The 24,200-nt window shown below is 36.5% G+C and overlaps 1 protein-coding gene across 2 annotated transcripts; it reads left to right on the forward strand.

The window, feature by feature from the left end:
* Positions 1-250: 250 nt before the first annotated feature.
* LOC109076035 (synaptotagmin-10-like) lies at positions 251-16,085 on the forward strand. 2 transcript variants are annotated; one of them, XM_042721841.1, is made up of 7 exons: positions 251-582; positions 2,111-2,567; positions 6,167-6,728; positions 12,246-12,366; positions 14,336-14,507; positions 15,006-15,135; positions 15,657-16,085. In XM_042721841.1, the coding sequence occupies exons 1-7, from the start codon at positions 381-383 to the stop codon at positions 15,726-15,728; spliced, it is 1,716 nt and encodes a 571-aa protein (XP_042577775.1). In that variant the 5' UTR covers positions 251-380; the 3' UTR covers positions 15,729-16,085. The 2 variants fall into 2 exon arrangements, with proteins under 2 accessions (XP_042577775.1, XP_042577776.1); XM_042721842.1 differs by having other exon boundaries at positions 252-567.
* The last annotated feature ends 8,115 nt before the right edge of the window (positions 16,086-24,200 follow it).

A 24,200-nucleotide genomic window follows, 5' to 3' on the forward strand; every position in this document is an offset into this window, starting at 1 on the left:
ATACTGCTTTTCATCTTCATCTTAAGTTTGAAAGCTACGGACAACACTTGGAAATAACTATGAGCAATATATTATATGCAATGTGGTCGGTTGACAGCTCAGTCTATTTGTCTTTTTGCGAAGAAGCAACTGCATGTTCTATTCGAAGGACTTATTATTATTTCAATAATGAGAGCGTAATGTATATTTGTGCCCTGTTTATGATCCTCCCTCTCTAGACAACGCGTGTCTCCTATTGGGCAGTGTAGAAATGCCCTACAATTTTCCACCGCGCCAAAGAATCTGGTGCGCCTTTGCGCAGAGGACATGGACTTGGACGCACCATTCTCTTTCCATTCCCATACGCATCAGCTGCATTCATCAGCTCACATGGTGACCCAATGAATCCTCATCCTCACGCATCGTCCAACATACGATGGATTAACAAGAAAGACATGAATGTCCGCACAGAGGACGGCATCAGCCTGTGCCAAAGGGCTCTCCAAATAGTGACGGAGCTGTGCCTTGCCGGGCACGTCGACCGGGAGAAATGCGCGGATATATTTCCACTGGAGAGCAACATACCAGGTAAAGGAAATTCAGGTAAATTTAACTTAAACCATGTTCTATTATCCTCTCAAAAACATATTTTCCAGAAACTTACCAGCGAGTTAACGAGACTTTTTCTAAGCACGAGTACGCGGAGTTAGTACTGCAAGTTTGAAAAGTTCGTTCACATGCATAGAACATACTTTATATTCATAACATTACCTGAAATCAGCCATTAGACTGGCAGACTGTTCCACTTGTTGATTATCAGTGCGCAACAAGTGTGAACTAAGTTCGTTGTCTCAGTTTTATTTCAGTGGGGCGGTAGGTACAAAAGCTACAAGGTACATCGTTGTACACAATATTTCCCCTAAATGGTACATATTAGTACATTACAAGTGATTATTAGTACCTGAAGTGTACATACCAGTATACGTTTTGAAAGGGTACCGCCACAGTTTTTGTATCTTTTATTATTATTATTATTATTCCCGATAAAACGTAGTAAAACATTTCTGTACCGCACGTCAATAATGCACATAAACCTGCATGTTTCAATGTCTGTATTTTAATTTTTTGGCGACAAAGGAAAGTAGTTTTTACAACTTATCCCTGTGCAAAGTACCACACTACTAGGGTGAGTAACACAAATACAAACCATGAACGTTTTGTGCATGAATTTATTGTAAAAATCTTGGATAATATGTTTGTATTAACCCTGTAGTCCAGAGCAAATCAAAATGAAATACAGAACTACAAGTTCCATAGGCTTACAGCTCACAAAACGCCAGACAGTACAGAATGTGCTGTACTGCAAACAGTGAGGACTAATGTGTGTGTAATAAAGTATGGCCACGAGTGCATCAGAAGTCAGAAATTAAATTACACGATGGCATGCTGAGGCAAATGACATCAATATATTTTTATACTCATATTCCTACATTTTCAGTGGCCTTGGGTAGTAGTCATATGAGAGTGAGTCCATCCCTGTATCTCATTTCTAACTGGTTAGTAGCACCATTAGCAGTATGGTGGTAAAACTCACTCCATGAAACAGCAATCAGCTATAATTATGTGCTGCATTGTGCAGTGCATTAAGCAGCTGAAACTCTTGCACCTGTTGGACACATATGAAGGTTCAACAGTGCCCCTTATATAAATACCTTTTTTGCATCTTAAATTGACATTGAATGATATTTAACATTTAAAAAAAAGGCTTATAAAAAGGCTTAGTGCCTATGAAGGGACTTTTTTCATCTTTGGTTGCATGGACCACCAAAACGGGGAGCAAAATGACTCTGCTGATCTCTGCTTTACTAAACAAGCACATTTCAGTCTTCTTTTTCTTATACCTTGCCCTCTCTTTCTTTTCTTTTTCTCTCTCCCTCTTTCTCCTGTTTGTCTGTCATGCATCATTTATTACTGCTGGTTCTCTGTCTGTCTCCGTCTGGTGTTCATTTATCTCTTTCTCCTATCCTCGTCTCCTTTCTCCCTCACCTTCTGTTCTTTACGATCTCCTCAACACACTCTCCTTCCAATCTTGCCTCTTTTCTGTACTCTCTCTTCCTCTTGTTGCCTGTAGACATCTCTGTAAGTCTCCTAGCTTTGGTTGTAGGTTTCTGTGGGCTCGCCCTTTTGGTAGTCTCTCTCTTTGTCTTTTGGAAGCTGTGCTGGCCCATTTGGAGAAGCAAGGCTCTCTCATCCCATGCTGATAGCTGCCCGCTGGGGGTGCTGCCCGAGGCCCCCCCGGCCCCACCTCCAGTGTCTCGTTCTGTTTCTCCTCATCCTGAGACCAATGCAATTGGAACTGTGGGAAGGCAGCCATCGCACTTCCAGCACGAGGATGAGGAGGATAAGAAGAGGAAGGTACCAGAAGTAAAGGTCAATGGCCGCAGCTCGGTTAAGATTCTGGAGGCGGCCATGAAGATCAGCCAGACATCGCCAGACATCCCTGCTGATGTACAGCAGGCTCTGCGTGACTGTCTGAGCAAGCAGGCCAAAATCCAGAGGCAGACCACTGAACCTACCTCGTCCTCCAGGTGATACACACATCTGAATGCCAAATACATGATACATTACAGTACATGGGGATCTACTTTTGATGCCCGACTGCACACTACAGAAGAGGGTTAATCATTTCATCATTGCCACTTGAGTAAATAACTCATATAAGGATTAGAAAACAAAACATATACTTGGTGTAATTGAGCAGATATGCTTATAAAGGGGTGCTTTACTGAATGATAAACACATAGTGAATGATTTTTGATCAGTGTGTGCCTTTGAATACAGCAAATGAGGCAGCAGCTGTTTATTTCATTTATGAGATATCCACATTTATGCTTTTCATGGCTGCCTTCCAGCTAGAAATAAAACAACCGGATCCGAGCCAAAGCACAGCTACTAAGTAGATTAAGCTAGCTGTATACAGCATTTTAAATAAATAAAATATATTTATGATCATCTATTAATACAACAAAAAATTAAATAATAACAGTAATGATAAAATAATTAGTATAAATATAAGTAAAATGAATACTATTATTAAAAAATAATATTGGCATACTACATATATAGTAGTATACCATGTACGTCCAAATAAAAGGAATTAAGGTATAAAATGTTTTATTACAACTTTTATTTCACGTATTTACCCTGTTGACAGGGTGATGGCATGTCTCCTGGTTGCTACATACGCCCATTAATCACTACAGTTCACCAATCAGAGCCCTAGAGTCACATTGCCATGGTAACAGCATAAATGACCCCAGCAATTAAACAATCAGCTCTTCTTCTCTTTGTTTCATGCGGCACCGTGTTTAAAGAAAGCAGGGATGTAATTAGTGTTGCCATGCAATAGCGCTGACATGCTGCGACTGTTTGTCCAACTGGGGAAGTGAGGAACAGCTGTGCTCGGCTCCTCGTGGAATCCATTATTGACAAGCCACACAAATAACATAAAAAAAAAAAACAAACATGGTGTAACAAATAAGGTGTCCTCATAAATCACACACTGATGCAGTGCATGAAAAGGCCAAGAGAAGTTACTCAAAGGTCATTGTGAAAGACTGTTTAACTGGACTTGGGTTTACACATTTTTTCTTGTTTTCCTATTCTTCTGTCATTTCTTAAGTATTACCTTCTCTGGAGTACATCGCTTGTCTCTAGTTTCACTTCCAAAATTAAAGAAACAATAAATAAATAGGCAGATATGCCTTGAGATAATGGCAAACCATGTTCAAAAGACATTAAAATAGGCTAAATGTGAAGCTAGTTTCTTTGAAATGGTCATTTCATGGTATAGGTTGATCACTAAAGTGAGAAGAACTATGCTTTGGAGAAGCTAGTTAATCTATTTCTGATGAGTTAATGCACAATTGTTTTAAATCTTTTAGTTTTTGGGGAAGAAACTGAAGATATATAACTGCTATTATTATATAACTTTTTATTGTTTTACAATGTCTCAAATGAAGATTTCTAAGATATGATTCACAGTCACAACCCATTAAGTGCAGCAATATATTAGATAATTTTTTCTACATACCATCAAAAATATCCATTAAATGCCTTTAATATTTAAGCTGGAATTCAGTTCCGTTTCTATAGTGCTATAGTTAAATGGCTCATCAACTGCCTCTGTTTTTTTATTTTGTACTGTGCTCTGAGGTCCACTTATAATGTTGTCAAGATTTTTACATCAAAAAACTTTATAGTTTATTAGAAATAAGCTATTTTCTGACCTGTTATTAACCCCTCACATCAGAATGCAAAAATTAGAAAAAAAAAAAACGTTAATCCCAGACCTTCAATATAAGCTGTTTTTAGACTAATGAGAACGTTTTGAATTCTGAAACTTACAGGATGTTTTTATAATACAATGACCTCTTATATGTCAAAAGATCAAGGGGATTTTGTTTTCTCAGTTCATGCCCCCTCTGAAATTTTTAACTGAATTACTGTATGCACAATTCATTTCATTGCATGAGCATATTACACATTCCTGCAAAAATGAACTCCCTTCTGCTGTAATATGATAAAACACTATTGTTAGATAGCTTGCATAAACTAAACACCAAAATCAAATGAGTAGACAGGATAGTTTTATTTCACGTGTAGCGATCCGTCATCAGTGTATAGTTCAACAGGTAACTGACAGGTGTCAGTGCAAATAGGACTTGAATATTTCCACCTCCTCCATAATCGCTTATATGGGAGGGTAAAATACAGACTGAAATCTGGCACTGGCTCACAGGCATCATTCATTATGGTTGGCAAGATTTTTTAGAATCATTGCCATCAAACACTTGATGGCACTTCGAAAGAAGTGCTCTTCAAAACATCCGAAGACAGAAGTTAATTACTCTGTCTATCTTCAGTTTATCACTGCATTGTGCTGGGATGTTTGTGCAGACTGCAAGGCATAATGTGCAGCAATCATGTGCAGGTGACAGACAAGAGTTTGACAAAATAGAGAGAGAAAGAAAGATCGAAAGCGGCAAAAACAATTGTGAGGAAACACTATAAAAAGTTCAAATTTGGTAAATATTATGATTAATATATCACAAGTTTGTTAAATGATATAATCCATCACTTTTTGTATCATGCTGTCCTTGTCATATGTTTGTTGTCATCGTCTTAAAGGTGCTATAGTTGCTAGGAAACACAGAGGATAAGTAGAGAAATATGATTTCCTCCTAGGAGTCAAGATGAGTGCTGAAAATGGGTTTTCTATAGTAAAAAGATCCGGGCCTAACTATTATGATAAAATCTTGTGAAGTCTAGAATATAAAGATTGCTAAAAATTAAATAAATGCATTTGAAGAGTAACACACGGTACTAAAGTGCTTGTTCTCCAGTGCTAGAGAGTAATTAACTAAAAGGAACCTTGCTACTAAAGGATAGTTTACTCAAAAATGAAATTTTGCTGAAAAGTAACTTACACTCATACCATCCAAGCTGTAGATGAGTCCCCCCCACCCCTTCAGAACAGATATCAGAAATTTAAGTTTACATCACTTTCTCACCAATGGATCGTCTGTAGTGAATGGGTGCCATCAGAATGAGAGTCCAAACATCTGATAAAAACATCACAATAATCCACAAGTAATCCATACGACTCCAGTCCATCAATTAACATCCTGTGCAGCTAAAAAACACGTTTACAATAAACAAATTCATCATTAATACGTATTTAACTTTCTTCCATCCATAATATTGATTCTTTTAGTGGAAAAGTCTTCTTGTCTGAATCAGGAGAGAAATATGCAAAGATCAAGCACTGTTTACAAGCAAAACCAGTCTAAAACAGTTCAAAACTATAGAGGATTTTGATGTGAGAGGACAACAGAGGATGGACTGGAGGAAGCGTCCAGTGGATATTTTGGCCAGAAACAGTGGTTTAAAGTTTAAAATGCATTAATAATAGATTTGTTTCTTACAAACATTCAGCTTTTAACTTCACAAATTGTTAACTGATGGACTTGAGTTGACAATATTGCGTTGTTTTTGTCAGCTGTTAGAACTTTCAATTTCATGACACCCATTCACTGCAGAAGATCCAATATACCAAAATATTTAGTAACTATGAAATATTTACATTTATTTTTTTCTTAGCAATTAAGTTCTTCTCTTTTCATAGGCACAATTCTTTCCGCCGACACCTGCCACGGCAGAAGAATGTGACCAGTGTGGACTTCACCATGGACACTCTACCTGTGCGCCAGTCTTCTGCAGTCAGTATCGGTCGTATCAAACCTGAGCTGTACAAGCAGAAGTCTGTGGACTCTGAAGAGGGCGCCAAGGAGCCAGTAGAGACGTGCGGCAAGCTGAGCTTTGCCCTCAGCTACGACTACGAGGAACAAGCTCTAGTGGTTCGCATTCTTAAGGCCCTGGACCTGCCCGCCAAAGACTTCACAGGCACCTCCGACCCCTACGTGAAGATCTACCTGCTTCCAGAGCGCAAAAAGAAGTTTCAGACGAGGGTCCACCGCAAGACGCTCAACCCCATGTTTGACGAGACGTTCCGCTTCCCTGTGGAGTACAGTGAGCTGTGCAATCGCAAGTTGCACTTCAGCGTGTACGACTTTGACCGCTTTACGAGTCATGACATGATCGGAGAGGTGGTGGTTGATAACCTGTTTGAGCTGTCTGACCTATCACGCGAAGCTGTGGTTTGGAAGGACATCCTTGCAGCCACTACAGTAAGTACAGTGTGTATAGAAAAGCAAAGGTCATAACCAGTACTTTCCTCAGATTCCTCAATGAGACCAGATTTCTGGCAGGTTTGAATTTTTGAATTCAGTTTAAACTGAATTTGAGTTAAGGTAGCAAACAGGATGCAGAATTTAAAAGTGTATTTTGGGAAGTAGAATTTAAATGGATTGAAACGCAAAGAAATTCATCAGTAATTAAACAAATTTTTTACTGATTTAAAAGATGAAAGAATGAATGAACAGAAGTACAAGGACAGCTCTATTCACTTATGTACTAGCTGGTCACATACCTCTGCTTTAATCAAACAGAGCTCAAAGGAAATCTGACTGCACAAATGTGAAGGTCTCATTAACGGATAGATTGATCTGTTATGTAAAGCCAGGTGTCGGGGAGGGCTCATCTCCAAACTGACTTAACCTTTCAGGGCACCCACGTACCCCTTCCAAAAATAGATCCAACTGCCAGTTTTCAAAGCCACAGGAAGCATTATCAATTATCAAGCCAGAGCCTTCAAACGACACCCATGACTAATTCAACAGGTGTGCAATTGAGCTTGTCCTACTGTCCCACTGACTGCAGAGTACAACAAGAAATGTTACCGGCAGTACATTTTTATGTCAAAGTGACCTTAGCAATTTGCTCCGTAGTATTTTTTTTAGGTTCCTTAGTCAGATTGGGCCTCATGATAATGAAGCCCACTCATTATGCCTTTAGTTCATCTTAAAATGAAAATTCAGTCATCATTTACTTACTCTTTAAAATCTGTATGACTTACTTTCTTCTGCAGAGCATGGATTGTATTTTAAAGATTGTTACAACAGTTTTTGTTTACAGTACAATTACTATACCAGTCAATGGGGTCCAAAACAACCCAAGTGGACCCCATTGACTTTCATTGTATAGACTGCAAGATAAGACATTTTTCTAAATAATATTTCTTAAAATAATAGTTTCTTTATTATGTTAATTAAGAAATATGTTTGGAACATTTTATGTTTGTTAAATTCAGGCTTTTGTTTTTTAAAGGAACGACCAAGCGGCCAGCGGCAGTCAGTGAGCTGAGCATATGTTTGATCAATTTAGCCTTCTCAAATCAACACGATGACTTGCCTAAAATAAAATCTATAGACAAACACTTTGTGCATTTCACAGTGTTAATTTAAACATTTAACCTAGATAAATATGCATATCCAATTGTTTTTGCTGAGAGTGGAAGCTTAAAAATATGGTGTAATTTTTGCTCATAAAGGTAAGAGAATACCTAATTCGGAACTGCAAAGTCTGCTTTATTTGTGTTCACTCACAATATCAACAAAACCTTGTGTTTTTGTGAAAAAAAAAAAAGCTTTCTGATGTCGTCTCTGTCTTGAGCAGGAGCGCCTCACAATGACAAACTGAAACTCAGCGAATACTTGGCTTACCAACATGATAAATATAGCTTATCTATGTAATGCTTTAAATTATTGCTTTAAAACGAAATAATTCAAATCAAAAACAAAAACACTTTCATTATATAATCCGTAAAGATGCATTTCTCTCTAAAGGCACGTTCAATGAGGAGATGGCAAGTCAGGTTCATCAAATTCATCTTTGCGACACTGACTCAGAAAACACTAGCTTATTAACAAATAATTAAAATATCCCCTTACTATTTTTTACTTTTTTGTTTGTTTTTTATTTAATAAACTCAAAATAGGCTGCTGTGCCAAAATTGTGCTTGCATTCAGTAGCTACAAATAGCCTATTGCAGCATTTTAGTGCCACGTTGAAAAATAATAAAATAAATAAGATTAACGTCATAATATTTTAAGAATAAAGTCAAAATTACGATAATAAAATCATTTTATATTGCGTTGTTAATGTGAAAATTCCACCTATAGCACCCCCCTCCCCAAAAAAAAAGAAAGAAAAAAAATCAGTGGCATCCGTCATTCTTCACATTTAACATAAAAACAACAATAAAATGTAGACTTAGGCTACGTTCACACTGCATGCTGAAACGACCCAATTCCGATTTTTTTGCCCCTATGCGACCTGTATCTGATCTTTTCATGACAGTCTGAACGACACAGATCCGATCTTTTCAAATGTGACCCAGGCCACTTGGCCGATCTTTTGAAATGCGACCTCCGTCTGAACAGCCAGGCCACATGTATCCGACCCGTACGTCATTGATACGCTACAAACGTCATAATTCTGCGTTGAAGTAGGCGGGAACGAGAAGATAGAAGCCACTCACATCAGTATCCCACCACTCCTGGCTGCGACTCCGCACCCACACGTTTCTCTGTATCGACGTTGCTAACACTGCTCCACAAAACGCCATGGCCAAAAACCTTGTTCTCCTCCTCCTTTTTAATTTTCTTCTTAAAACGAGAAGATTGTAATTGTGCTGGCTCCGTTGGGAAAATAACTTTAATATTGCAAAAAGAGCTCCACTGTTGACTACACTGTTGTTGACATCCATGTTTAACGTTAGCTACTTCCGCAAACAACGAGTGACGTCGTTGACCGTTGCGTACTCTTCTGCGCATGCGGGTCACTTCTGGGTCATTTCACGTTCACACAGGAGATCACAAAAGGTCGCATTTAATTGGAAATGTGAACGGCCTTGCAAAAAAATCGCATTTTTTCAAAAAATCGGAATTGAGCATTAAGCCCTGCAGTGTGAACGTAGCCTTATTGACGTTTTTTAAGACTCTGATTGATCGATTTCATGAGACATTCGTTTGTATAAAATTGTTCAGATTTTTTTTCACACATGCATTCATGTTTATTACGTGCTGCAAATATTAAAGAGGAAAATATAATTGATTCATATGCCGCTTGAACCAAGGCAAATTATCTCACTACAAATTAAAGAGCGAAAAAAAACATTTATTGTTTGTATTTTATCATAAAATTGACAAAAGGCTGAGACTTTGAAGTAACAAAGCTCAAAGCTGTGATTATTGGGTGGCTTGCGTGTCACGATTTACGTGACGTTATTTACTTCAGAAAAATCAACAATAGGGCCCGAGTTAAGTTAACCTAGTTGAAGTCCATAACGTTTGGGTATTTTTTTTTGCATACGGGCCCAGGACTTACTTGCTATGCCACTGGTCCAAATGCCTTCCTGCTTTAAAGACAAAGTGAATGGTGACAGCGTTTCATTTTGTTCACCATGGAGAGAAATCTTTGGTGACTCATTCCTGTTTGGGAAATGCAATCTCCTCCTCCTACTTGTTTGACGCATCAGTCTCTTTTGGGCTAATTCATTTCCTGATTGTGCTGTTTTCAGCATATTTATTAATTTTCCTGTTGTTTGCTTGACAGGGATGCGCATTTCGGCGCCTGTCAAATCACTTCTGTTGTGTTTTGCTAACATTTGGATCACTCTCATGCTATTTCCTTCTCATTCTCTTCACTGACTATTGCTTTGCCTCATAGCTACAGTACAAAAGTATTGATGTTTGGGGTTGGAAAGGCAGTGGAGAGGTTTCGACCTGTTGTGCTCCGTTATGAGAGCATGACAACTGCCCTTTAGGGACAAAAACTGACTCTCAGAACCAGACCAGCTGCTCTTAGGCCCCTGACTGTGGACAGAAGCTAGTGACTCTCAATTCCTAAAATAGTCGGAGCCATAGATTGCAGCCTTGCTACAGTACGTTACACTTCCAACTGCACAATGAAACCCTGTATTTTATCTTAAGCTGACGTTTGAAGGTCTAATTTTGTTCTCTGTTTTTTGGAGCACATTGCTACTGTGGCACAAGGCCATTCAGATCTGGAGGAGAGGAAGTTGGCCAGTCAAAACAGGAAGGGTATTATTGCCCAAAAAAGATTTGTGAATTGTTTTGGACACGAACACTGATAGGAGATGTGACTCTAGAACTAGCCAGTGGCTCTCTGCATTCAACAGTTGTGGTGTGAATAACAAGAGCAGTCAGAGGAGGGGATAGGATGTGACAGAAAGGGTCTTGACGTCATATTACAACAGAGGAGGTACAGTACCACATCCTCATCTGATATATAATCCGTGATGATCTTGTCAATTACAGACAACAGTGTTTGTTAACAAACGGCTTTTTTAAAATAATAATGATTACTAGATAAGGAAATATGCTTCATGATAATGACAATTAAAATTTACAGTACTGTTGGAAAAAAATACGACAAGAACACAACAAAATGTTAATAATGCACTGATTTATCTAAAAAAAAATATATTTTTCAAATAGTTGTACATTAACACTAAATGATACTTAATTAACATAAAATGTTTCAATATTTGGTTTCACTTTGCACTTTTCTTGGTAACTAATCCATTATTATTGTTGACTAAATGTACTCTACCATTAAAAAAGATTGGGGTCAGCATGATTTTTTTTTTTTTTTAAAAGGTCTATACTTTTATTTAGTAAGAACGCATTAAACTGGTCAAAAGTGACAGCAAATACATTTACATTGTTACAAAAGATTTATATTCCAAACAAATGCTGTAAGATTGCCAGAGTAAAACTGAATAAAGATAAATAAATATAATGAAATATTATTTAAATAATAAAAAAGACATCAGACAAAAACTATTAATAATAATACTAAAAAAAGAAAATTAACACTGCATGTGATCAATGGTATTGGGAAAATTCATTGCTTTAGAAGGCTGGAAAACAGGCATGTGGTACACCTGAAATTTAAACACAGTACAACAGTGGTTACATATGTATGTTTCTCCCCATTACGCAATAAGTTTTTAATCTTTACTTAGACAGATTAATCACTATCTTTAGCTGCCTTTGAGAGAATAATGGCTGTCTTATTCCAGTAGTGAGAGGCTGTAAATACCAAAATACACGCTGGCCTTTTAGAATAATCTTTACCGCCTCTGCAAAGCTAATAAAGGTCAGGGAAGCTAGATTTGTCTCATTCAAAACTGAGTTATTTAATCGCACAAGAACCAGCCACCCAAACTATACTTCCCACAGTAACACTTCCACACAAACACAGCCGTTATTAAAGTCTTAAAGTCTTTCTGGAAAAAGCTTGCTTTCTTAGAAGTCATATTTATTTCCACAACTATGTAGTTGTTTCTGAGTCATTTAGTTTTTTCACCTTAATTTTTTACAGACATATTCTCTCTCTAGATTTAATACAGAATAGGGATTTGTTTAAACCTGATGAGCAAACATTAGTCCAATATCTCCCAAGCTATGTTGTTGTTGTTGGCGAGGCAAATAAAAGACTATTTGGAGTCAGTCAATAAGGATTTTGTTTGCAGTCACATCAAGTGCTCTCTAGAGAGAGTCTTAAGTGAAAAATCATCTTACAATAGATGCTGAAGATCCTGCTGATCATTTAATCAATCATTTTTAATGCTATTTTAGGACACTAATGTGCAGACATTACTTCAGCTATCTCTTGGCATCCAACAATCAACTTGTTTTATTCTCAATATCTTTCTTTCTTTCTTTCTTTCTTTCTTTCTTTCTTTCTTTCTTTCTTTCTTTCTTTCTTTCTTTCAGGAGAGTGTTGATCTGGGTGAAATTATGTATTCCCTTTGCTATCTTCCCACGGCTGGGCGCATGACCCTCACCGTCATCAAGTGTCGCAATCTGAAAGCCATGGACATAACCGGCTACTCTGGTCAGTGTTAACCCTCATTTCCTGTTCCTCACAATTTTACCATCTTTATGCTCACGTTTAGCTCCAGCATACCCCAAAACATTTGCTTGGAAGTTTTCAGTAATCCAAAAGTTTTGTTTGATTAGGATTTGAGTTAAAGGGGACATCAGAGTTGATATGATTCTTTAGGGTCTTGAATGCAAAATTCACTTTTACATGTTGTTTGAACTGAAATGTGCGTTGGCAGTGTGTGTACACAACCATCCTATAATGATAAAAATCCACCAATTTTTTATTAATCCCCTTTAAATGATAACCCTTTTCTCAAATCAAGCCATTCTCAGATTCTTAGATGTTTGACGTCACACAAATGGTGCATGTCCCTTTAAATTCTAATGAGCTCTTCTCATCCACACCTCTCTTCCATGGGATGACAAGCAGTTATCAGAGACTGTAAACTTTTGCACATTCGTTGCAGATCTTGCTAACTAGAACATTATTAGGTACAGAGCCCCACACATGACATGCAAGAAAAAATAAATTAATTGTGCGAACGATTTACTAATTCGTTCCCTCAATGTACTAAAGCATGCACATGATTACTTTTGCGTTCCCTCGATTTACTATTGCGTTCCCTCGAGGGAACGAAATAGTAAACCGTGTGCACAATTTATAAATCGAGTGAACGAAATAGTTAATCGAGGGAACGCAATAGTAATCATGTGCACATTTTAGTACATTGAGGGAACAAATTAGTAAATCGTGCGCACGATTTAGCCTACTATTTTTTCCTGCATGCCATGTGTGGGGCTCTGTAATTAGGAAAGGCAATTCTTCTGTAGGTGAAGCTGGATCATGAATGATAAGCACGAACATAGACACATTTAGGCAGATCAGGGGTGCATTCCCTGCAAAAACAAAAGTAATCCACTGCGTCTTGAGTGACTCAGATGTCGGGAGTAAATGACGACTGCTATGTTCATTATTACCTCCAACAACACCTCAATCTCTTAGAAGACAATCTTATCTACCCCTGCTCCGGTGTCAAAATAATGATGGAGAGTTTACAGCTCACTCAGGGTGGGTCAATGCTAAAACAGCCGTGGCAGTTAACAATTGCGGTGGGAGGGGCCTTGGCTTATATGAAGTACATCTGGCCAGAATCTGAGAATGGCTTGGTCTGAGAAAGTGCTAATGATTTTTGGGGATTTAAAAGAAAGCTCTTGGGTGGATTTTTGTCATTAAAGTGTGGTTGTGTACACACATTGCCAACACACATTTATGTTCAGACACCATGTAAAAGTGAATTTTGCATCTGATCTCCCCTTTAAATTCTGCATGCTAGTGTCCCTGCAGGAACAGTATTAGATACCCCTGAGACACTTAAATGACAGTGAAAAAAAAATTGTAGGAACTTTTGAACCAATTTTCTCATTTTTTATTATTTTCCTATTTTTTTTTTTTTATGCAGACAGAAACTGTTGAAACCTTAAGCGCCATTTGTATTTAAACTTGCATTAAAAAATGTCACTGGTATCCAATAAATTATATAATGTTTGTAAATACAAAAATGTATAGTAGAAAAATACAATAAAATAAATCCAATTAAACTATTGGCAGAAGCTTCCTTCCACAGTCAGTGACAAGAAATGTGAAAATTAATTGCATTTTGTTTATGCCTGGGTCTCTGCAAACCCAAAATGATATACAGTTTTTCATGTGATGCATGTTATTAAGTTAAAAATTGGTTTATGTATGAGTTCTCATGAGAGCGTGAAAAGTCATCAACCAGACACATCAATGCTAAGCATGTTTTGTGAGTGTTTAAAATGCCTGTGGGCTCTTGTCATATCGCAAGCAGAACATGTTAAGACAGCTAAAAAGGGGGGAAAAAAAGTATAATGCTATGTTCTTCTATGTGGAAAAACCTTTATATTCATGTTTCAGATACGAAAAGCTCCAAACACATTCACTTTGCATCTTTCCACAGATCCATATGTTAAAGTCTCCCTCATATGTGATGGTCGGAGACTGAAAAAGCGGAAGACGACAACCAAAAAGAACACACTCAACCCTGTCTATAACGAGGCCATCATTTTCGACATCCCACCTGAGAATGTGGAGCAGGTCAGCCTGTCCATCGTAGTGATGGATTATGACAGGTCAGTCCCTGCTCCTTAAGATAGTTTTAAAACAATAACCATACAATTTTATAGCATGCTGAAGATAAATTATTCTGACATGATGATAATTATGATGATGGTTATAAAATTAAGTCAGATAGCATGCTAGCAAAACACTCATGCTTAGCGACTCTTACTGACATATTTGTAACAAACATTTTAATGGAGATCTTTCAGTCTGGTCTCTGCTGTGCATGTCTATTAAATCAGAATGCTAGTATGCTCTAATTAAGGGCAGATTATGCTATTAAAACATCGCTCAACCATCAAGGAGTAAAATATATATGTGGGTGGATGTGGGACCATTTATGCAAAGGTCCTGTTGATCAGCTATTATTTCCACTGGTTTCCTTAGTCTTTTTATCTGGATCAAAAATGCACATCCTTTCCGTCTTAAAATGTGTTGGAAAGATAGTAAACCACTGGCCACTGCAAATGGTTTCTAAAACAAAGTCTTATGTTTCGTTTCTCTTTCAGAGTTGGACACAATGAAGTGATAGGAGTATGCAGGGCAGGGCCGGATGCAGAGGGTCTTGGGAGGGACCACTGGAACGAGATGCTGGCTTATCCACGCAAGCCCATCACCCACTGGCATGCACTTTGTGAGGTGAGAAACTAGAAATTGGAGTAGAAAGCTGGACCCAGCTTGCACTTGCCCAATAGGAAAGATGCTGCATTGTGTAGTTTTTATGCCATGCAAAATGTAAACATTTATTGATTAATGTTGTTCTGCAGATTTATCATTATCCAATTTTGTCAAAATTGTATTTTTTTTCAATATCAAATTAATTACAAAAAACTATTTATATATTTACACTGGGCCCAATACAATCTTTTAAATATCTTTATTATTATCTTTTTACACCTATATGTTGCTAAAAATTACATTTACGGTGGGCCCAGTACAAATGTTGACAGAGTGGTACAAAATGTGAACTAGTGAAGAAAAATATCCATAGTATTGAGATGGAGGAGTCAAAACGATGACAACTTTATGCAACAGTGCTATGTAGATTGAGCCTTGATAGAATGCTTTGGGCTAATTCTGATCCATTTGCCAAGTGTATTTAAGTCTAATATGTCCTTAATTACTCTGTTGTGATATTTTGGTATCATCCGTCCCTGCAGTGGCCTGGAAGAGCATCCAGTTTTGAGAGTCAAGGATCATGTCCATCCCCAAAACCTCCACAGACCCCATAACACCCTGGAGTCCACACGAATCTAACTGCAAAACACATTTGGTTTTGTATAATTAATAGGGTATATTTTTCTCTAGTTGTACTGTAGCTTGTTGCATTTTTATTTGGAAAACATTACTGGTATGCCTGCTACAGACACAATCAAGATTCCACATCTCACAGTTTCTTTGACATTTTGCTGGTGCTGAGTTTATGAGCTCCTAAAACAATAGTTTTCAGGTCACTTTGAAGCTGACAGTGAAATAATGTGAAGCCTCTTGCTGTTTGACAGTATAATGATGACATGTCAATTTACAGACACATGAAATGACAGTGCTTATCCTGTCATATTCTTGAACATTTCAAATAAATCCCCCCCTTTCTGAAAAAAACATACAAAAAATACGAAGCATTACTACAGTAAAAAAAAAAAGAGGTGTTTGAATATGAAATCAAGACCTTTTGGTATGCAAAACATTCATGCAATCATGTGATCAAATGGAGAACAATGGAGATGTCAATTATTTATAAAGCATGTCTTTCTTTATATTAAGAAGACTGTACAATTGATACAAAGCAACACTTCTTTATATCAGCTAAGACACTGGGATGTCAAAAGTATACAACTTTGTGTTTTACCCATTTGAGACAGGATGGATATTCCATCTGTCATCACGACTCTGAGAGGCATTATGAAGGAGAAATCATATTCAAAGCATGTTTACTGTACATACAAACTGAATCTATTAACTGATTCATCTGCTCATTAATTGATGTTTCTAAAGACTCTTTATTTTAATAAAACGGTTGTAGCATACTGATTTAAAGGTATAACATTATTATTATTACATCATATTATTACATAATTTGATTACATTAACATTTAATGATGTGCTCATCATACTTGAACGTCTTAAAGTTGGTAAATGGAAAATGTTACAATAATTCAGCTTTAAAATAATTTATGTATATAGGATAAGAAGCTTCATGAAGGTATTGATGTATAAATCTAGGATTTAGAAAAAGCACAAAAATATAGCAAGCAGTAGGTCACTAAAAGTTAACTTTAGAGCTTTCATAACATACCAAAATTTCATTATAATTTTTTTAAAAGTTTTTTTTTTTCTTAGCATGTGCAGAAAATTATTGTCAAAAGTAACTTCTACAGTAGCCAATTGATGTAGCGTGTTTTATTGTAGTTGTTTTTGAAGAAAAAAAGGAAAAACAAAACAATAAAACTGTTGATTATTCCCAATATTATCAACATGCAGAATAATATTCATATAAACTCATATTATCTTTAAATATATGAAACACTTGCCTAACATTAAATTCTCAAATCTAAAAACAATCATCCCACTCCTGTTCTCCGTCCTAGAGTCATTGATGTATTATTAAATGTCATTGCTTGCAGACAAAAATGATTTCCTTTACAATTTCTAAAGCTCTTACAAGTGAAAAACCTCAGTGTTTGAACAACTAGACAAGTAAATTAACTTTTAATGGTGTCTGGCAGCCTCAGAGAGATCCCGCTGTTGGAAAGTTGTAATTCTTTTAGAAATAATTCCATCAGGTGAATATTAGCAAAATCTACCATATCCAGACCCATCTTCAGATGACAGTCAAAAAGAAACCAGTGTTAACATGGCTTTAACGATTAAAAACAAATTATGAGCTGTCTTGGGGGGGGGGGGGTCAAGGATGAATTGGTTCAAGGTAAAATCATTATTTTCAAATAATCAATAACATCTAAAGCAATTAAAGTGATTGAAACATCTTTTTTTCTGCAAAATGAGAGGTGAAGCACTGCCTTCACAAACTTTAGGTACAAGGGAAAAATTGCTCAGTGATAATTTAAAATGGATGGACAATAGAGAAGCCTTGATTTACTTTTCATTTAAGTGAATTTCGTCTGTTGAATGGTATCCATGTGGTTGAGTTTTGTTATGTCAGAGAATTAGTATTCATTGTGTGAAATCATCCAGCATCTAATCAGTCGGTATGCAAATAATATGGTACATCATGGTAATTGCACACCTAGGGCCTCATTTATAAAATGTTGTGCAGAAACCATCCTAAATTTGGCCTTACAATCATCTCTTAAATATGCATACGTGTGATTCATAGAATTAATGTACGCACAGAAAACGCACGTACGCCTCTCTTTCAGATGTGAAATCTATGAATCGCAAATTATCTTGAACTTGCGCGCAACTGAATGGTTTCAGCTCACTGCCTTGTAAACGACTCCTAATTAATATCATTAACATATAAAAGATCACCTGTCATCATCCAAATCCTTTCATTTAGAACAGCGAGCTGGAAGAACAGCTTACATTTACAAAAACCTGCAGTACTCAGAAATCGTGTGTACATCTGTTCAGACTCTGACGTGACATTAAGCGCTTTTCCACATCAAAGGAATTTTTTACAAATATGAGCATTGGCGTGGATTTAAGCATACGCACACTCTAAGATCAAATCTGTGCATACACACACTTTATAATTGAGGCCCCTAATGTTTTAAAGCTGGACCCTCACAATTGGGTTTTCTGAGTGTATTCTGGTGCGTCCATTAAGTAATAATGCAATCATGGCAATTACACAAATGGCTGTGTACTGTTAACTTTAATTTGCACAAGCCCCAGAGCTTGGTCAGCGTGATAGAACAAAGATAAAGTATTCTTGTAGCATGCTGATACCAGTACATTAGATATTGTTTAGAAATGTAGACACCTATTATTTCTGAGAGGTATTATTTTTTATTTCATTTAACTTTGCCAGTGCCGGCGTGTGTGTATATACTTCGAATTGTTATGTTGTTAAAGTGCATTTCTATGGATTGTTTGGTGATTGGTTTGTACTATGGGCTTGTGATCTTGAATAACTTTCTACACAGTTTGCATATATTGTGTAATGGCCTCTAAAAATTGTACAACTGTTTTGATTAGCACTCAACTTCCTGAGATAACTTCTTGTTCTTGCTATTACTGAACTGCTTCTCAGTGATTCTTTGTCATTCTTGCACAGGACAACTAAAATGATCGCTATACATGTTGTTATGATGTGTACAGTTTGTGATAACTTTTGTAAGAAAAAAAAAAACAAACAAATGCACTAAATATTTGAAATACGATTTTACTGGATGTTTCAAATGTATTTTAACTAAATAAATTCTTTATGGTCAAAGTGTATTTTACAATTACTCAGTTATTTGTAGCTTAGAGTGTCAACTTAAAAAAATCAAGACAGATTTCACCCTGTTTGCAATTATAATTTTTAGACTTCAATTACATGCATATGAAATATTATGAGAATATTCTATTACAGAATATCCTATTACATCCCTTATTATGAAATAATTTTCAACTCAAAATGTAGACAGACACATTCCACATTTAAAACATTTCACATTTGCCCATTTCAGAAAAGGCAACTATGGGCAAAGTAGAAAACGGTACGTTAAGAATGATACCGTATCTTCTGAGAGATGATGGATGTCTTTCAGAGAGCAGCAACTGAATGAGAAACCTCTGTATGCTGCACTGTACCAATTTTTCAGACAATTTACTTAATGGCATCACACTGTTCAGATGTAATTAGGCTTTCTCTGATATTTAATAATTAATGACACTGACAGAGAGGGAGAGAGAGCAAGAGCATGAGAAAGAAAGACCTCAAGCCTATTAAGGAAATAAAAGGCAAGGAATTTAAGCGGTTTGTCAAAGTACATCATATTTTATAATATTTAAGTGAAAAATGCTTTTACAAAATGCTGAAAAGGCCCTATTTGGTCTCTTATTTTGCTGAAATCACTAAGAAATTAGATATTACAAAAAAAATCGCAAAATGTAATCGCTGAAAAGAAGCAGCTGTGAACAATTAATGTTCAGATACATGTGTTTGACCCACATCAAGGCTGCATTTAACAAAAGACCAGCGCCAAATGGTTAAAAGAGAAAATAGAGGCACCAGTGAGATGATGCAAGTATTGAAGAATAAAAACCATGCTTAACACAAAAGGAGATGCTGTTGAATGAGGCACTGCTTTCTATCTTATCTCTGAGCCTCGGACTGCTAAAAGGTGCCTCATCAAAAGCCTGGCACACCTAAGAAAACCTTGATCGTGCTGACAGGCAACTGCTGTTTCCTTAATCTCTGCGGATATCAAAGAGTCGTCTGCCTCAAAGGTTTGCGATCTCCTCAGTCGGCTGGGGAAAGAGATGGCTGAAAACCAGTTGGTACTAATGTTGAGCTTACATCTTGTTATTATGAGCTACGATCTGCCAAGGGCCTACATCCCAGAGGCAAGTTCGTTTAACACATTTAAGCTGTTTTTCGGCCTGCTAAGTAGAACAGGACTGAGTCAGCCAGTCATCATTGCAAAATAAACCCTGACACAGTGAGCAAGAGAGGATTTGTATAATCCCCAATGGGTTTCTTATGTGAAAATGTACACTTAAATGTTTTTAAACAATTTTCACTCAGAAATGTTACAAATAATTACAAAGAACTGGCAAGAAATACTTTTGAAGTAGGAAGGCTGAAATAAAATTTGCTTGTAGAACATACCCCAATAATCTTTTTTATTATAAGTTTATTGTACAAGAAAAAAACCCCAAAACAATTCATTTACTGTTAGACAAATATGTAGTTTAGCATTATTATAGAAAAATATTTAAATACAGAATGCCATGATTGACCAATCAGAGTTGAGTATTCCAGAGAACATTTTATACTTTAAGAGAAGTGTAAAAGTGGAACAATTTTCAAGAAAAATTAATTTATAAATAATAATTAAATAAATAAATATTGATATTTCACAGGTGTTTTACCCGTGATTTTTTGTTTTTAGGTTTAAAGGAAATGTCCGTAAACATAGCAAATAATGTCCTGGCAGAATATTACCTTTTTAATTTTTCTATGGATTATTACAATGTAATAACACATGATAATATAATGTTTTGCTCTTTTGTTACAAGAAAACATCTGATACTGCATTTTTGGTTCCTGTATGCTTTACTATCACTTTGAGCTCTGTACTGTAAAAATATAAAATAATGCAAGCTCTTAGCTCCAAGAATATCATGTCACATCCTAAGCTATACCACAAATCTCAGTTTTCATTATTCTTCTATAACACAATGTAGGTTTGGAAAGGTGGATACAATATGTCTAATAGACCCCCCCCTCCCCCAGACTGAAAATAGCACATCACTGCTCAATAAAACCAACAGTGAATGAAATACAAGCAAGTCTCCATCAATTATTCTAACAGCAATCAGGAATAAAGCATGAGAGAAAGAGTTTCAGGCTACTGTCCTTTCAATGCCCCCCTGGCTTCCATTATACAGGAATAATTTGCAATCTGAGTGGCCAAAGCCTGCATGCTGTTTGCATGTTATGAAATCTACAGTGCATTTAGTCTCCTTAGATAGAGGCTGCAGGGCCAGCGTGTGTGAATGTGTTCACCTTGTCAGTTTAATTGTTGAACTGTCACTCACAACAAGGCAACAAGGGTCCATGTATATCCCCTCGGTCTGACGTCTGACATGTTCTCCATTCTAGCCATTTCTGGAGACTAACGCAAGACGTAACGAAAGCCTGATGATTGTGAACAACTTGTGCTCTCCTGATTTCTGAAAAACTGGCATAGAGTGAACGTGATAAAGGGAATTTTCATCATAAATACAAAACATTTTTTTTCTTATTATTCTGTTTTAAAGGCATTCTTCACCCAAAAATGAAAACTGTCATAATTTAAAAGAAGATATCTTAAAAAAAAATGTTTTTACTGTTTTTGTCTATATGATGAAAATGGATAGTGTTGTTTTAGTATTATTCAGTATTATTTTATTATTCTTTTAGTAGGATTCAATAGCATCTACTATCACATTTTTATCGCTTGTAGTCAACTACACTGGTTTGGTTTAGGTATAATGGGGACTTCACACCAATGTCCTCAAAACTGAAGTCAAAATTAAGAAAACATTGTGACATGCATGTCTGAAAAATTTGTTTGTCAAACTGTAAGTTTTTAGAGCAAGAAATAACAGCCTCAGTCCTAATTGATACGATTAGTTGAGCTGACCTGAAGCCATACAAACTTCCACTGCAACTTTATTATTCTAAAATCGTTTGGGTTTCTAATTCTTGCCATGTATACTCCAACTGGCATTTATCCTTTTTACTTGCACATTTAAACTTGTAGCCTCTTTCTATAAACATTTACAACTCATTTTTGAGTGAAGTAATCCTCGCACATGGATTTTAGCTCTGCTAAAAACCAATCCTGTCTTGTATCTGTCGCTCTGTCCATCTTTGATTTTGCATCAGCGCTATCCTGATCAGTGTGAGCCAGAGGTTATTCTGTGATATATATGAGTGCTGTCATGTTGAGGGGATGTAGTGGACAGGGAGCTCATCTCTCCATTATGAGGGTCATCACAGTCACCCTACAATGCTTCACAGACATTGTGGTTCATGGCTCGATCAAGGAGCTGCCAAGCGCAGATGAGTTTAATGCTGAAAACCAACGAAAAATTGTGGACTGAATAATAAACAGGAGGATAGGTAGCAATGCTTTACTTATAACAGCTCTGGTGAAAATGTGAACACAATGCTTCCATATGCATCTGACTCATAAACACTGCACGTCTCCTTCTGTAATCATCAGCTAGGAGCTGTCATGTCATTTGAAGGTTTAATTATTAGAGGGCATCACACTTCTGCTGCTTATATTTCACACATTCTGGATGAGTACCCACAGTCAACGTGCCTTATCTGACTGCCTCCCTGCACTGACATTATGTGGAAAAAAACAAAGGAAAGAAATCCTTTACTTCAGTTACTACATTATCTATAAACTTCAATCTAAATGTGCAAAACTATGCTCACATAAGCATAAAATGGCTAAACAGCATGAAATGGCTTTTTGCATTATGGCAAAAAGCATGTTCAAAAATGCACAACATAAAAAAAATTAAATTAAAATTAAAAATAAAGAGAAAAATATGTATCTCTAGAAAATTAAAAAATCAAGAGAAATTTGTGTTTAAATATCTACATAATGACAACAGTATATATGATTTTCACATACATTACAACACATTATTGCTAATTAGTAAAACTAATAACTCTTAATATCATTTTTCACTATGCATGTATATTTAGTACACACACACACACACACACACTAAACATATTAAAGCTCCATATACGTTTGAACTCTTATTAATGAACAAGTATCATTTTTCTATATACGTTTTACCATATACGTTTGACTGCTTAGAGAATCTCTATCACTGTTCTTAATGAGCATTATGCAGTTTGTTGTAAACAACTTAATCCATCACTGTCTTTATTTCTTGAAAGGCTAGAGAGAGAGCACTCTCACATACAAAGCACAGCGCCGACTTTCCAAGATACTAACAGAGGTGCCGGCGGTGGATGTGTATTGATATGAGGAACCAGAAATAGTCATTTTGCCCCTTGGATCAGAGAACAGAAATCATCTTTCATTAGAGCTCTCTTGCCTGATATCCTTTGACACACACACACACACACACACACACACACACACACACACACACACACACACAAACTTAATAAACAAGACTGGTGTATTTGTGTGTTTAAAAGGAGAGGGAAGACAGTTTGCATTGGGATGCAGTGCAAACTAAGGGCATTATCAAATATATAATGGATCATCATCTAGCTTTCTAAAAATGTTTGACACATGCTTTTTATAATCTGTTTTCATGTAACACTGGAATAACCTGTTTGAACTCAGGTACAATTTGAATCAACACCTTCAGATCTTAACTACAGGAAGTTTGTGCCGAATGGAGGAATGACTCATTGAAATTATTCAATATTTTCTCTTACAATATGCAAAGACAACTGTAAGTATCCATTTGTAGACTGATTTTGCCGCAAAAAAAGTGGAAACACTGTGTCTAAGCATCCCAATGATCCCAGTCTTTATTTTTTACAATTGTGTTTGGTGATGAAGGTGGTGCAGAAATGATACACTTCAGCTTAAATGATGTTCTAATAAAGCAGGTAAATTTTTCAAGACACATGTCCTATTTATTTAGCATGTGTCCTATCCAGTCTACTTGATGCTTGAAACTCTCTAGGATTAGTGACGGCATCCACTCCATGTGTTATAACAGCATTCCTATCACTTACAGAGCTCCAGCTCTAATTCCCTGGAATTATACCTTTGGGTTTGACTTGCAATCACTTCACATTGGTGGCACTAAACCAGTGTTTTAATCCAAGCTCTGTATGTTGCATTCTGTCATTCAGCGTGGTCTTGGATTTAACCATGATTGTCTATTCCTGTTACAGAGCCTAATTTAAGAATGCTATATCATAAATCGCTAGCGAGAACAGAGAAACGTTGCAGTGAATTTTAATGTCCACATTCATTACAATAATCAATGAGGAGTAAGCAATCATGGTAAATACAGACTCATGTCTTTCTCCT

This window comes from Cyprinus carpio, chromosome B4, assembly GCF_018340385.1.
Source record: "Cyprinus carpio isolate SPL01 chromosome B4, ASM1834038v1, whole genome shotgun sequence".
NCBI classification, from domain to species: domain Eukaryota; kingdom Metazoa; phylum Chordata; class Actinopteri; order Cypriniformes; family Cyprinidae; genus Cyprinus; species Cyprinus carpio.

What these genes read in the sequence shown, in the direction of transcription:
- LOC109076035 (XM_042721841.1), top strand. Translation starts at nt 381, where the DNA reads ATGAATCCTCATCCTCACGCATCGTCCAACATACGATGGATTAACAAG. An exon ending in GAACCTACCTCGTCCTCCAG is followed by an intron (nt 2,568 to 6,166) that starts GTGATACACACA and finishes CTCTTTTCATAG; the next exon opens with GCACAATTCTTTCCGCCGAC. An exon ending in GTAGTGATGGATTATGACAG is followed by an intron (nt 14,508 to 15,005) that starts GTCAGTCCCTGC and finishes TTTCTCTTTCAG; the next exon opens with AGTTGGACACAATGAAGTGA.